The sequence below is a fragment of the Equus asinus genome, chromosome 20 (assembly GCF_041296235.1).
Source record: "Equus asinus isolate D_3611 breed Donkey chromosome 20, EquAss-T2T_v2, whole genome shotgun sequence".
Classification (NCBI taxonomy): Eukaryota; Metazoa; Chordata; class Mammalia; order Perissodactyla; family Equidae; genus Equus; species Equus asinus.
The window spans coordinates 19241142-19256747 of NC_091809.1; the positions used below are offsets into that span (position 1 = coordinate 19241142).

The following is a 15606-nucleotide window of genomic DNA, read 5'->3' on the forward strand; positions in this document are numbered from 1 at the left end:
GGAGGGAGGGTGCAGGTTGGCGCCCATGTCCCTGCCTTTGGTGATCAGGAGATAGAGCAAGTTTGGGAGAAGATGGTGACTCCAGGGCCACAGACTGGGTGATGTCCAGGAGGTGGGTGGACCAAGGGTCAGGAGCTGCTGTGTGGTGTGGGCTGGACTCAGGGTTTGGATTCAGAGCAGCTAGATGATCTCTGAAATCCACAGAAATGGATGAGTTACCTCAGATGAGTGAGCAACGAGGGAAGAAGTGATCTGGTACAAATGATTTTGTACGAATGATTTTGGTACCAGTAAGAGCCTTCCTATCTGTGAGCAGGATGTGGGGGATGGAGCCAGAAAGGACACTGGGAAGGATGTGGAGGTCACAGCAGCTGAGGGAAAAAACAATCAGGAATCGCATCCAAAGTGTGCTATACCTTTAAGGAAATGGTGGCAGTGGTGGTGGCTCTCGTTATAAAATGTACACCTCTCTCTATGCACCATTTAGTCTGGAGTTAGGATATCATCCTCGGTTGTGTGAGGTGGGAGGTGGGAGATAAGTCCTGTTACCTCTCAGGCCACATTTCTATGCATGTCCTCTGGACTCCTTTCCGTCCAGATGGTGAATGACAGTGGGGAAGAGTTGGCTGGTTGAGCAGCTCCCATTTCTGGGGGCAGGACAGTGGTCACAGGTGCACAGAAGTCTGAAATACTCACTATTTGGGGTGGTGGCTAAGGCTGGATGACTGTAACCTGCAAATAGAGGGAGCGATGCTGAGGAAGGTGGGAGGGAGAGACAATGAAGAAGCAACTCGGCCATTGGAGAGATGGCAGCTGGACCATCACAGCTGTGGCTTCTTAAAAGGAAGACAGAGTGCTCACCTAGAAGAGAGAAAATCCACCCTCCCATCCTCGGAGAGGCTAAAGACTTGCTCAAAGCACTCTGAAATGTGAGGCCCCCATAGAGGTGAACTTGGCGCGCAATCTGTTGCAGCACAGCCCACTCAGTGTGGAGGAGGAGACCCACACCCAACACAGCTCTTCACCATTGATGAAGACACTATCATCACAGAAGCTGGGGAGAAAATAGCCCAGGGACTTGGGTTGGGGACCTCATCATCCTGGAGATGCCAAGAAGGTGGTGCCCACGTCTGGGGCTTTAAAGGGCATTGGTCCTTGTTTTCTGAGCCTGGAGGTGAGGTGGGGATGGGGAGTGGAGGCAGTGGGCTCCTGGCCTCTTCCATTCCTAAGGGCTGGCACTCAGAGGGTTGTAGAGACTTCTGAAGCCTCAGAATACTCACTGCTGGGGGTGGCTGCCTTGATCTTGTGGGTGTAACCTGCACAGATAGAGGGACATTGGTTGAGGTGGGGGCGGGATGAGGTAAAGGGAAGAATGGAGACAGAGGATGTGGGACCTGTTGAAATGCAAAGAAAGATGACAGCCCCTCACCGTTGATGTAGAGACTGTCCCGGTCCAGGGTGTAGGAGCCCAGCTGAGTGACACCATGTGTCAGCTGGCTCAGCTCCCAGTACAGCCGCTCTCTGTCCAGGCTCCAGCCCTTGGGGTCAGGGCGGTGAGTGCAGACAGCATCCACTCCAGTGGCTGCCCCATTCTTCTCAGGCCTGGGAAGGGAGGGTGAAGGGGATGACAATAAATGGAGTCCCTAGGGAGGAGTCCTGAGATCCCTGGGGGTGGGACAGAGGAAATGAGAAGGCTAGTAGAGAGGTGAGAAATTAGACTTAGATTCTCTGGGTGCGCTGACTTCCAGCAAGCCTGGAACTGTGAGCCGAGTCAGTAGGTGGGAAAATTACCATTAAATTGCAAGGCAGAAGCCTACTTCCTCAGGGCAGGGGGACAGGAGAGCTCATACTTGAGACAGGTGAAAAGCTGGAATTTGAGATTAAAGTCAGTGGAAAAGCCATGCTTGTCTTGGGAGAAATCCCGGGGACAGAATTGAAGACCTAAAGGAAATGCCCCTATTGGTCAAAGGGAGAGGAGGAGGGAATTCAGAAGGATGACCAGGCTAGGGCCCAATCCTGCTGATGGGCTTTGCAGAATCTGGGGACACTTAGCAGGGAGAGTTACAATCAGATGAGGTGTTGGTCCTGGAGTCAGTGCCTCCTGAATTCCACCTCTGTGGAGGACATTGACAGAGAGGTCAGGGAGGAAGCAAACCAAACTCCTCCTCAGGTCTGAGAGCACTGGAGTCAGCCCTGGCTGGTTATTCCAAGGTCTCACCTGAGCAGAGTCAGTCTGCAGCCGGAGTACAGGGGGCCCACACTGGTGTTCTTGAACAAGGGTCTAAGCTGTGGATGAGGGAATGGGAAGCAAATAGATAGGTTGAAAGCCAGGGCAAGATGGTCATCTGATGAGTGGGGCAAGAGTGAAGAGGGCGAGCCTAGCACCAGGGGATGGGGCAGGAGTTGAGAGGTGGTCATGAGTGGGCAGGGCTGGCATCAGTATGCAGGATGGAGGTTAGGTGGGTGGAATTGGCTTCCTGGGTGGGGCCGGCATCAATGGGTGGGGCAGAGGTGAGGCGGGCAGGGCTGGCATCAATGGGTGGGGCTGGATGGAGTGAGCAGGGCTCTCACCAGGGACTGCAGGGACTTCTCTGTGGTGTTGAATTTCAAAGAGCCTGGAGGCCACATGTCCTCCAAATAGTGCAGGTTGGTGATGGTGAAGTTGATGGTGAAAGGCACCAGGGGTGGTTCTGTGGCTGCAGCAGGGGAAGGAGAGGAGAGACCATGCTGAGTCCAGCTGAATGGGGGCAGGGCCTGGCACCATAGCCCTGAGAACCACAGCCATCTCGCTGGAGACCACAGCGATGGCTGAGGGTGCTTGGGGTGATGCCAGAATAACCAGTATGGACAATGTTAGACCATCAAATGCTTCAGGGGAAAGAGGGAAAGATTTGGAAGCTATGAAGCTTTAAAGGAGACCGTCTACAACCCACCATTCTTATTCAGTTCAATTGTTCACTTACTTTCCTCCATCCATCCACCCAACCAACATTTAGTGGCCACTTTTCTGTGTTCAGCAGATAACACAGAGGTGATTCACAGATGACTCATTGAAATGATTTCCCAGCCTGTGTCCTGGACTCTTTCCCTCCCTGACAGCTGGAGATGTGGACAGGGCCTTGCTGCTTCCTTCCCTGGTGGGGGCCTTCAGAAGACCACTGAGTACTCACCACCGGGAGTAGTTTCTGAAGTCTGGTTGGTGTAACCTGCAGAGAGAGAGGGAAAGAGAGAGAGAAGGTGCTGGAGGTGGAGAAGGAATAAAGAAGGCATGGAGGGTGAGAATGCAGGCTCAATAATTCAGCAAAGCAAAGGTGGCCACTGCTCACTATTGACATAGAGACTGTTCTGGTCCAGGGTGTAGGGACCCAACTTGGTGATGCCTTGGGTCAACTGGCTCAGCTCCCGGTACAGCTGCTCTCTGTCCAGCCCTGGGCCCACGGGGTCAGGGTGGTGGGTGCAGACAGCATCCACGCCAGTGGCTGCTCCATCATTCTCAGGTCTGTGGAGGGAGGGATACAGGGGTAGAGACAATGAGGAGTCATCTGTGGAAGGTCCTTGAGAATGTTGTGGGGGGTACCGTAGGGAAAGTTGGAAAGTGCTGGGGCTCTTGTCAACAGACATTTGCTGAAATCCTTCCTTGGCTCCTTACTGGCTGTGGGTGAAGCCCAACGTCCCAACAAGCACAACACGGCATCCAGGCCTGCCCGGCTCACCTCTCCACCTTCCCCTTGCTTTTGAGTATTTCTGTCCTGCATGCTCTCTCTACCTTAGCCACTGCTTTCTCCACCTGTGTTCCCTCTCCCTGAAACACTCCTCCCGGCATGGAGTGGTGTCTCCTGGCCATCGCCTACTGCTCTCCAGGTATGAGCTCCCATCTCAGTTCTTCCTAGATCCACTATACTTCTCTCACCTCTCAGCACTTCAAGTCTCTCTGGACCTTGGTTTCTCATCTATAAAATGGGTGTAATCATGGTACCCACGTGTATCTTGTGAGGATTAAATCTATGGATAGAAGTAATGTGCTTAGAATAGTATCTGGTACATCCTAAGTGCTAAGTGAGCGTCTGCTGCTATTATTTTATTTTCCATTATTGTTACTATTAATTATATGTTTACTATTAGTTAATATGTATACATATGTTTGCATACATTTATAGATCATTAACATGATGCACTCTTTTTGAGGGCAGAGTCTATGCTTTGGTCCCCATCGAGTTTTCAGAGCTGAGCAGAGCTTGGACACAGCAGGTGCTCAAGCAACATCTGTGGAAGGAAAGAAAATCTGTGGAACTCCAGGCCAGGGGAGTGGGGAGGCCCCTTTTGCTGTGGGTGCATCAGCATCCTAGGCTAGGCTCTAAGAAAGATGACTTCCTTCCATCTCTCTCTCTCCTAGCACTTCAGGGAGGAAATCCTTTCTCAAATTCTAATTTTGGAGGCATGGAGAAAATTCCAGGGAGATGCCCACTGAAGCTAAACCTTCTAGAGACCTCAGAATGGAGCTGGCTATTCATATTCTGGAACCCCCATCACTAGCTGAACTAGGGAGTTCCACAAGTCTGCACCAGAAGGGAGCAGAGAATTGCAGGCTGGGCTCATGGGGAAGGGATGTGAACCTATGGTTCTTCCAAAAGAAAAGAGGCAAAGCTTAGCAGAAAAAGCATGGGCTCTGAGGAGACAGGGTTGGAATCCTGGCTCTACCAATGGGCAACTACTGGCTTTGGGAAAGTTCCTTAACATCTCTGTGCCTTAACGCTTCACGGTAAAATGAGGATATTAATAGTGATGTTAAAAGAGTTCAGGGAGATGATGTATGGGAACCATATAGCTGTCCCCTTGGATTTGCACTCTCAGGGGACAATTGGCAATGCCTGGAGACATTTTTGGTTGTCACAACTTTGAGCAACTGGAGTGCTGGAGGCATCTAGTGGGCAGAAGCCAAGATGCTGATGAATATCCTAGAGTGAAGAGGACAGCCATCCACAACTTTATTTATCTAACCCAGAATGTCAATAGTGACTGTGTGTCAAGAACCCCAAAGTCTGACACATACTAAGTGCTCGCTGTATGTTAGCCTTCAGAAATGTTTATATGCTGTGTGGGGTTGGAGGCACGGGAGTCTGTGGGTGTGTCCTTTATGAAGGAATTTGGTGCATACTTTTGGGGTGCTACATTTTGTCGTTTTGTTCCTAGTCAATAATGCATGGGAGATTTGAGGCTCAAGAGGATGGGAAGGTCCAGAGCAGGGCCTGGGGGTCAGGAGCCTGAGGCACAGTAGCTGTCCCAGGTGGAGAGTTGCAAAGGACTGAGGCTAATGGGAGGCCCCAGACCTAGAGGACTGTGGGTAAGAATCTCCACTATGTGTCACCGGGCCGTCTTCTCTGGAGGTCTTACCTGAGCGAAGTTAGTCTACAGCCAAAGTATATGGGACCAACACTGGTGTTCTTGAACAAGGGTCTGAGCTGTTGAAGGAGAGAGAGGTGAGTAGAAAGACTGCATAGGACAAGAGCAGGACCAGGATGAGGTGGGCAGGGCCAGCATCAGTTGGGAGGCAGGGAGAGGTGGGAGGGGCAGGGGAGAGGCGGACTCTCACCAGGCGCTGCAAAACCTTCTCTATTTTGTTGAACTTCGCTGAGCCAGGAGGCTGCATGTCCTCCATGTAGCGCAGGTTGATGATGGTAAAGTTAAGGGTGAAGGGAACCAGGTCAGGTCCAGAGACTGCAGTGAGGTTAGGAGAGAAGTCACACCCTGAGTCACCACCTGAGCTAGATTTAGGGGTCATCAAGGAGAGTCTGGATCCACATCTCAGTTGCCCAGTGCACTCACATCTGGTGCAAGAGCTCAGAATGTCTCCTCCCAGAATGGGAAGCTTTATTTTATTATTCTATTAATAGTAATGATAATAAAAATGACAATAAAAATAGCAGCAATAATAACAGCTGATGTTTGTTAAGAGCTTAGTTTATGCTACACTCTGTGCTATGTAGCACTTTCCATCCAGGATCTCATGTGTTCCTCACCCCTCACCCAACCCCTGGAGGTGAGTCCTGTTACCTATACCCAACTGACAGAGGATGAAAATGAGCTTCAGAGAGGTTAAATCACTTCCCCAACATCACACAGCTATTTTAGGGCAGAAGCTCTGACTCTAGTGTTTGAATGACTTAGAGTTGAGTCCTGCCCATCTATTGGTTGTGTGACCTCAGAAAATCACTGAGCTTGCCAAGAACCACTCTATGCCTCTCTTCAATGGAGAAATAGCAGTGTCTACCTGCAGGGGTTGAAGGTCATACATGTAAAGAAGAGCCTCGGTTATGTGACAATGAAAGCTGCTGTTATTGCTTTGTTGTCATTGTTACCATTGTGTCTACTTTCTCTGCCGACCCCTTTAGTCTCTGCCCTTTGGGAATTAGTTCTGGGTTTACCCTTGACTACTCCCATTCAGTTGTTGCAGAAGGTGAAGCTTTGGGAATTGTTTTAGAATGCACTGCTGGGTCTGTTCTCACTAACTGACCCCTCCAGGTCCCTTAAGGCCAACATGGTCACAAGCTGGTCCCTGGTAGGTCACCTGGGATAGATTGTAAAAATAGCCACAAATTCTTCACCTCCCTGCATCTACACCCTTCAGTGTGGTGTTGCAGCCCCTTCCACCAAGACGTGGGAGTCTATTTCTTGGCCATGACTTGCTTTGGCCAATGGGACAAGAGAAACGTGATGCAAGCAGAGGTGAGAAAAGTGCTTTTGCATTGAGGCTTGCCCTTCCTCGGTGTTGGGGGCTCCATGACCACCATCTGAACCAGCCAAAGCCAGTCTGTTGGATGATGAGAGGTTATGTGAAGGAGAACTGCGGCACCCTAACCATCAGTCAGGCATCCTCCAGAAGCAGAGTCACTAGCAATCTGCAGGTGATTGTAGATACATAAGGAAGCTTAGTTCAGACTAGAGGAGTGCCCAGCTGACCAATATACTAGCGAGCAGCAGCAAATGATTGTTTTAATCCATTAAATTTGGGGGTCATTGGTTATGTTGTTTGTAAGCAAGCTAACTGATACAAAACCTTAACAGAAAGCCAAGAGTAGATTACTAGGAGCCACTCCTTCAGTTTAGGATTGAACACCTGGAGTCACAGAGCTCTCCAAACCCAGGGATGGCCTTGGACTGGTCTGTGGTGAGGGTGTGGCCCCAAAGGTTCATCCTCCCTACCCTGTCCCCTTGCTTTGACCTGCCTGTGTGTACTTTCTTGTCTTTCTCATTGCTAAACATGGAGGCAAGTAGGTGGGAAGGAAGGAGACATGGAGAGAAGGTTCTCACCTGTAGAGCTGGAGAGGGAGATTGGTGCCGTGGATGTTCTCAAGGAGGGTGTGGATGCCACAGAAACTGAGGAGAGAGCACCAGAAATGAGAATGATGCCATCTCATCACCTTGGAGATGCCAGAGAGAGAGGGCTTGATGCCCAGCCTGAGTCACAGAAGGCAGAGGTGGGGGTAAGTGAGTAACCAGGACCCTTCCTCCATGAGGCCCTGGACTTGGGGAGGAGGGACTAGCTGCCCCCACAAGGTGTTGGAGGGGCATGGGGCCACTTAGGGTTTGAACACTTACCACTGTGGGTGGAGGTCAAAGCTGGTCTAGTGTAACCTGCAGAGAGTGGGTAAGAGTGAGAGTGAGGTGGGATGTTTGAAAGGCTGAAGGACGGGGTGAAGGGGCTAGGCCATTGGCAGAAGAATGGATGCCATCAGGAGGTTGTGTCTCTTCCAGACAGTGAGTTGTGCCTCCTATAACCTTTCTCTGACTTTCTATCTCTCTATGTGTGTGATGTAGGCCTTGGTGGCGAAAGAGGACCTCACAAGGAAAAGACTGAGGAGAGAGAAATCTAGAAGCAGACATGGATGCCTCCTCTGGTCAGAGCTCAGAGCAGCAACAGAGGAAGCCACCTGGGGTACAGGAGGAGACCCCTGCCCCCACCGGACACTTACCGTTGACATAGAGACTGTCCCTGTCCAGGATGTAGGAACCGAGCTGGGTGACACCATGGGTCTGGTGGCTCAGCTCCCAGTAGAGCCGCTCCCTGTCCAGCCTGAGGCCTGCAGGGTCAGGACGGTGGGTGCAGATGGCATCAACTCCCGTGGCTGCTCCACCATTTTCAGGCCTGGGGAGAGAAGGACATGGGTATTGGGCTAGGACAGAAGGGCATGTCTGGTAGGACATCCTTTCATCAGCCCACTTGTATGTGGACGCCTGCTTATCTGCTCTCCTGGTCCAGGCATGAGCCGCTCACAAGAAAAGGAGCATCTTCAAGTCACAAAAGACCAGAGTGGAGTTTACAGTCAGGTGACCATTGGTTTAAACCTTAGTTCTGTCACCTGTTGACTAATCCACGTAAGCTTCTTTGACTCCGTTCTCCCATCTTTGCAGCATGGATAATGCTGTAACCACTTTGTTGGAATGTGATGGGATTCAGAAATTATTGACATAAAATACTCAGCCCTGGTGCCAGGTACATGATAAGTGCTCGTTAATTAATTATTTGCTTAATTAAACAAATGTTTACAGAGCAGCCACAATGCCTGGCAAGAGTGGATAGCAGCTCTCAAAAGAGACTCATCAGCTCTCAGAAAGATGATCCAACCCAGTCTTTGGATCTGAGCGTCTGAGCATGAAATACTGCATGGCAGAGATCCCCACCCACTGCCCACCTGCCTCTTGCAGAAACAGCTCTCTGGGGCAGCAGGAGAAACGAGGCCTGAAGGGATAACCTGGGAGATGTAGCAGGTGGCACTGCCAGAGAGCATTATAGTGGAGAAATGGAGTGTCTCTTGCACCTCAGCGGGATGGAAGCAGCCTTGAGCTACTTCCGCACTAGTTCTGTCATCCTAGAGACTTGACGAGGGCACAGTGTCAGTTGTTATGCCCAGTGATGCTGCTTATGCTGAAAATGATCCTTGTTGAGGACCTACATCTTTTCTGGAAAGACTGTAAATAGACATCAATACCTGGCAGGAAGCTATAGCTGTGGGATTCCTTGCATGTGTGGTGACCCTGATAACTGGGCAGCTCTTTCATAAAGGACTGGTTCCTCTTTGGGACATGGGGCATCTAACCCAGGGTGGCTTCAGTACCTATCCATTGAGATTTAATTTCCTTGCACGTGAACTGTCACTCAGGAGGCCAAAAATATAGCCCTTGGGCTGCCCAGAAGGCTCTTGCAAAAAATAAATGTCAGTGCTGTCCTGCTGGTATGCCGTTTTCTGTCCATATCCTTCTAGGTGAAACTGAAATCATGGATGGCTTACTCAGGTCTGGAGAGTCTGACTGTCTGACTGCATTTAAGATGGGCTACAGAGGGCAGTGCGCAGGACTAGCCCCAGAGCTGGGAACAGCGCGAGCGAGGTGAGCGAAGACCTAGATACAACCTCTAAGGAGTGCTCAGTCTCAGGGCTGTGCAAGTACAGAGTTAGCACCTCCTTAAATAAATTTTGTGCCCTGGGCACCTTGTTTGTGCACCCTAGTCTGGGCCCTGGCCAACCCAACACACCCACACTTACTATACCACTAAAAGCAAGACAAAGAGCAAGACTCACCTTAGCGTGGTCAGTTTGCAGCCAGTATAGAGTGAACCGATGCTGCTGCTGGTGAACAAGGACTTGAGCTGAGGGGAAAAGAGTGGGTGAATGGAAAATAAATGTAAAATTATTCATCACTTAAGACACAGTATTTTTGAATAAAACAATAGCTCCCTAGTCATCTCATCCCACATTTATCTCAAAAGGACCCTTTGGGATAAGCGCTTTTGTTATCTCAGTTTACAGACGAGGAAGCAGTAGCAAAAGGCGAGATCACTACTCCAAAGTCAAGTCACTTGTCTGTGGCAGCACCAAGTTTTGAATCTGGGCCTGTCTGCCTCCTGAGCCCTCTGTGTCTTCCAACAGCATAGCACGGAGACTCAAGAGGGTGGGGAGGAAGTTGGAAAGGAGGGATATGGAGGAGGGGCCTCTCACCAGGTGTTGTAGGACTGCCTCTGTGGAGTTGAACTTGGCAGAGCCCGGCTGCATGTCCTCTGTGTAGCCCAGGCTGGTGATGGTAAAGTTGAGGGTGAAGGGCATCAGAGCAGGGCCAGTAGCTGCAGGGGGGGAAGTGGAGGAGAGGCCATGTCGTGAGTCGGGTTTGATGAGCGGGGCTGGGTCCACACCTGGGATCCGAACCAGCAAAACCCTGGGCTGCCGAAGTGGAGCACTGGAACTTAACTACTCAGCCACAGGGCCAGCCCCCAAAGTATCCTTATTTTCTGAAGCGTGGTAATGGAATTACGGTTGCATTGGCAAAGTCCTGATGTTTGGTGATTCTTGCTGAAATATTTAAAGGTGAAACATCATGATATGTGCAACTCTTAAATGGTTCAGAAAAAAATTATGTCTACTTCTATACTCAGTCAGTTCTGCTACAATGCCTCTTTTGAAAACATGATCTTTTCCAGGGGCATTGATACATTAGGGAACAATTTGAACATAATATAAATTTCATATTGGCTTATGTGCAAAATCTTTTGCAAGGCACACAAGAGAAACACTAGGTCAATGCAGAAAACTGCACCCAGCTGAACCTAGCTACACAGGCATACACAAAACGCATGCGCACAGCTCAGACATCTCCCAGCTCCATCAGGGGCCCCTCAGGTGTTATGAGGGATACCCATATCCATGCTGGGTTCTAAATTTCTGTATGCTTTCAGGTAACCCTCCTTTCAAACCTCTTCACAATAACTCACAAGCTTCAATCCTTCCACAAGCAAATGTCAGGCCTCTGCCAGGGTAAAATGCTATATTTATTGTAGCATTTATGTATTTCCTAACCATTTAACATATGCAAAACTTTGTTGTTTTATTAGATGCCTAATTTTTATGTCACTGACAAGGTTTTTGAGGGTTGACTCCAAATCTCACTTTTCTCATAAGCCCTGTGGTTTTCATTGTGTGACTTTTGCACAGCACATGTTAGGAACACCTGTGTCACGTTACAGCAGCACTGCAACATGCAGGAAGCAAATGAGACAAAGTGTCAATGACTGTGGTGGACAGATGGATGTTCCTTGCCCTATTCTTTCAACGTTTCTGCTATTTTTGACAATTTTCTTAATAAAAAGTGGGGGGAAAACACAGACACACAAAATATTCATGAAATGCTGAAATGAGCCCATGGTCTCTAGACTCTGAGAGATCAAACATTCCTTAAAATGCCACTAAAATAAAATGGCTGTATGCATTGACTGTAGTAAGACAGACTACATATGTTCACAAGGAACATATTCATAAAGACATTAAAAGAAGGATAAAGTCATATCTATTCAGCATATTCACGAAGAATATTCCTTAAAGCAAGCTGTTGGTGGATTGGTTAATCGGGTAAACTGGGGAATTGATCATTTGCTGAGCTGGCTTTGGCACCCTGGCCACTGGACAAATCTATTCTCAGTGAATAGGTCTGCTTTGCATTCTACCAAGGGTTGCTGGATGATTCGGAAATCAGGGGCCACCTACAAGTTTTGGAAACGTGGTTCCAGAGAATGGCTTAGGACTCTGAGTGCTGGGGCTGGGATCGGTATTCAAAAAATTCCCAGGAACTTGGGTAGGTCTCATCAGATCCTCAGAGTCAGGTTTAGGCTCCGAGAGATGCCACATACTCCACCCTTCCTCCTACATCCTGTGTTTAGAGCTCAACTGGAGTTACTGGGAGCATCTTCAGAAAGAATGCCTACCTGCGGAACTGGAGAAGGCGGTTGACATCCCTGCAGAAACTGTGACCACCATAGAAGCTGGAGAGAGAAAAAACCCTGAGAGCCTGGGGTGGGGAACCATCACCTTGGAGACACCAGGGAGGGGTGGCCGTGCCTGGGGATTTCTTGGGTGTGGGGTCCCTGTTCACCCAAGGCTAGGATGCAGTAGGGGTGCAAAGTGGAGGCAGTGGGCTCCTGGCCTCTTCCATTCCTAGGTGCTGGGACTTACAGGGTTAGAGACTTCTGAAGCCTCAGAATACTCACTGCTGGGGGTGGTAGCCTGAGTCTTGCGGGTGTAACCTGCACAGGTAGAGGGAGATAAGGTGAGGGGGTGCAGGAGGAAAGAAAGGGAAGATTGGAGGGGGAGGATGGGGGACGTGTTGAAATGCAAAAAAAAGATGGCAATCCCTTACCATTGATGTAGAGACTGTCCTTGTCCAGGGTGTAGGGGCCCAGCTGAGTGACACCATGTGTCAGCTGGCTCAGCTCCCAGTACAGCTGCTCTCTGTCCAGCCCGGGGCCCAAAGGGTCAGGGCGGTGAGTGCAGACAGCATCCACTCCAGTGGCTTTCCCATTCTTCTCTGGCCTGGGAAGGGAGGGTGAGGGGGATAACAATAAATAAAGTCCCTAGGGAGGGGTCCAGAGATCCCTAGGGGCAAGACAGGAAGGGGCCAGAGGAAATGAGAAGGCTGCTAGAGAGGTGAGAAGCCAGCCTTAGATCCTCTGAGTGCCCTGACTTCCAGGCACCCTGAGACCATGAGCAGAGTAAGCAGGTGGGATAATTTTTATTAATTTGCAAGTTCGAAACCTGTTTCCTCAAGGCACAGGAGTAGGAGAACTCATATTTAAGACAAGTGAAGAGCTGGAATTTGGGATTAAAGCCAGTGGAAAAGGCACGTTTTTCTTTAGGGAAATCCTGGGGACAGAACTGAAAACGTGAAGGAAATGTCCTCACTGGTCAAAGGGAGGGGAGGAGGGAATTTAGAAGGATGACCAGAGGAGAGGCCCAATGCTGCTGATGGGCTTTGCCGGATCCGGAGACACTTAGCAGGGCTATAATCAGAAGAGGCGTTGGTCTTGGAGTCAGCGCCTCCTGAATTCCACCTCTGCTTGAGGATTCGACAGAGAAATAAGGAAGGAAGCAGAAGAGCAGGAAGGAAGTGGAACAAACTTTCGGGTCTGGGAGCACTTGAAGGAGCCCTAGCAGGCTATTCCGATGTCTCACCTAAGCAGGGTTAGTCTGCAGCCGGAGTACAGGGTGCCCACACTGGTGTTCTTGAACAAAGATCGGAGCTGAGGTGGAGGGAGAAGAGGGAGAGTAAGAAGTCTGATGGATTGTGGGCAGGGCAGAAGTGAGATGGGTAGGGCTGGGATCAATGGGCGGGGCTTGCATCTACGCGGACAAGGGTGGTAGGTGAGTTCTGCTTTGGTAGGCGTGGCAGAGAAGTGGGCGGGGCGTGCACCTGTGGGAGGGGCTCTCACCAAGTTCTGCAGGACTCTCTCCGTGGTGTTGAACTTCCAGGAACTGGGGCGATGCATGACCTCCTCAAAGTGCAAGTTAGTGATGGTGACGTTGAGAGTAAAGGGAGCCAGAGGAGGACCAGTGCCTGCAGTAGGGGTGGGAGAGAGACGCCCACTGAACCTACTGTGTGCTGAGTGAGCCTAAGCGTGGGGCATCTCACATGCCTGTCTACGTGCATTGGGAGGGTCTTCCTCCAAGACTAGCAGTTTCCATAGGGAGATCCCAGACATCAGCATTAACTGAGGGGCACTGGGGCTAAGTATGGAAAATTGCACTATGGGCGTAAATGCATCATCAAGCAGGAAGCAAGCATATCTGACCCTCGGGCTGGCTAAAATCTATACACGCATGCTCTTTTCCTGAGGTTTTTCTTTTTTTTTTTAATCCAATTGTTTCTCTGAGATCCACCTCTTTATTGATTTTTAAAATTTTTGAAGAAATGCTTACATTGCATTTTTATGGGTCAGCCCCTGTTTTAAGTGCTTCATTTACATTTAAACCTTGGACCAAACTCTTCAGAAGGACATAATATTCTTATCCCCATTTTACAGATGTGAAAACTGAGCCCAGGGAAGGTTAAATAATTTACCCCAAGTCACATAATCTATAAATGGCATAGCGTAGTTTGAACCCAGGCATTGTGGTCCCAGAGTCTGTGCCACTAACCCTCCACCTGGGACCATGGGCAGGTCCCACCTACAGTGGCGGCTCATTTGGGCCTGAGTGGTCAGCGGTCAGAATGCCCTCAGGAGGCCCTAGAGGATAAGTGACTAGAGACTCCAGTTAGACAGCTGTAATGATGGCTCATCTAGGACCCTCAGCAGGGTCGATGGGTGGTATGGAAATCTACCATGGGTCAGTGGGAGGCCAGGAATGGGAAGCTGACCCTTAGTCCAATCAGAGTCTGCTCAAGTCTCTGACCAGGACCTGTAAGAGGGCATTTTCTAGGTACATATGCAGCTCATGCTGTTCCCTTCTTTCCTGGAAAGGAAAACTAAGTACCTGAGAGAGAGAAGCCCTCCATGCATATCTGCAAAACTTAGCCTAAGACCATGCTGATGGTAATTCAATACCTATTTGTACACTCAAGAGTTCATTCTCTGTCTTTCTTGATGGAAGCCCATCAAAGAGTAGGGCCCTTTCTATTCTGTTTACTGCTGCATGAGCAGGGACTTTTATACAGTAAGTGATAAATAAATACTTATTGAATGAATGAATGAATGAATGAGTGTGGCTCTCCACATGATACCTCCCACTGGCCAAGTGCAGCAGACCTTTCAGGAGGGAATCCCAGAAAGAAAGCTCCTACCTGTGGATACGGGGACTGGGGTCGCTGAAGATGCTGGGGAGATGGTAGAGACCATAGCAACTGGGAAGAAAACAAAGTGAGACAAACATGGCAGAAGGGAGGGCTTCCTCAGCCAAAGAGGACTCATCATGGGACCTTAAGACCATTTTCTTGTTCAGCCTCAGGTCTGTGCTGGGCTTGTCTTTTCTGAGCCAGGGTGTGAAGGTGGGGAAAGACCAGAGTAGGGACAGCAGAGAGGAGAAATGGGCCCCAAGGCAACGCAACACTAGGACCCAAATTACTACTCACTGCTGGGAGTGGAGGTCAGGGCTTGATGGGTGTAACCTGAAGAAAGAGATGGAGAGAGGGGATGAGAACTTGTAAGGATGCAGGATGGGAGGAAGTGGCAAAAATCTGGGGCTCTTTGGGTTTCTATGAATCTATTATTTAAGTAATATTTATACAACACCCTCAAAGTGCAGATCCTATACACAAACCCCAAAGAATGTCACTGGAGCACAGGGAAGAATTTCTATATCAGGTCATCCGTGGTCTATCCCTCTGCCATCTGTCCCCTCCTCCTTCTCTGAGTGTCTGATCCCTCAATATATCTCCAGAAAAGCTGTGAATGTATGCCTTTTCCTGAGGGAAAGAACTAGAGGTGAAGGCCAGTTTGGGACAAGCTCAAATCCTCCCCACACTGGAGAGGACAGGAGATCCAGAATGTGAGTCATGAACCCAGAGCACACTGCCTGCAGTGAGACCCACGGGGAAGCAGGAGAAGACCGGGGCTGCAGCGCTTTCACTCACCATTAACATAAAGGCTGTTCTTGTCCAGGGCGAAGGAGCCCAGCTGGGTGATGCCGTGGGTCTCACGGCTCAGCTCCCAGTACAGCTGCTCTCTGTGTAGCCCAGTGCTTGTGGGCGCAGAGCGGTAGGTGCAGATGGCATCCACTCTGGTGGCTGATCCATCCTTCTCGGGCCTGGAGAGGGAGGAACACAGGGATGGGGTCATATGCAGGACTGATGATG

The 15606-nt window shown here is 49.9% G+C and overlaps 1 protein-coding gene across 1 annotated transcript in view; it reads right to left on the minus strand.

Annotated features, from left to right (window-relative positions):
* Positions 1-15606, minus strand: part of LOC106825765 (mucin-16-like) — a 75497-nt gene that overhangs the window by 22833 nt on the left and 37058 nt on the right. Inside the window, exons 25-46 of the mRNA XM_070491477.1 lie at positions 15385-15557; positions 14884-14919; positions 14596-14655; positions 13247-13371; positions 12990-13057; positions 12178-12350; positions 12029-12064; positions 11747-11803; positions 9993-10114; positions 9576-9643; positions 7971-8143; positions 7597-7632; positions 7309-7374; positions 5591-5715; positions 5392-5459; positions 3327-3499; positions 3171-3206; positions 2572-2696; positions 2219-2286; positions 1430-1602; positions 1281-1316; positions 697-732 (exon numbers count right to left, since the gene is read on the minus strand). Coding sequence (XP_070347578.1) covers positions 697-732; positions 1281-1316; positions 1430-1602; positions 2219-2286; positions 2572-2696; positions 3171-3206; positions 3327-3499; positions 5392-5459; positions 5591-5715; positions 7309-7374; positions 7597-7632; positions 7971-8143; positions 9576-9643; positions 9993-10114; positions 11747-11803; positions 12029-12064; positions 12178-12350; positions 12990-13057; positions 13247-13371; positions 14596-14655; positions 14884-14919; positions 15385-15557 — 2033 coding nt within the window. The remainder of the gene's footprint in view (positions 1-696; positions 733-1280; positions 1317-1429; positions 1603-2218; positions 2287-2571; positions 2697-3170; positions 3207-3326; positions 3500-5391; positions 5460-5590; positions 5716-7308; positions 7375-7596; positions 7633-7970; positions 8144-9575; positions 9644-9992; positions 10115-11746; positions 11804-12028; positions 12065-12177; positions 12351-12989; positions 13058-13246; positions 13372-14595; positions 14656-14883; positions 14920-15384; positions 15558-15606) is intronic.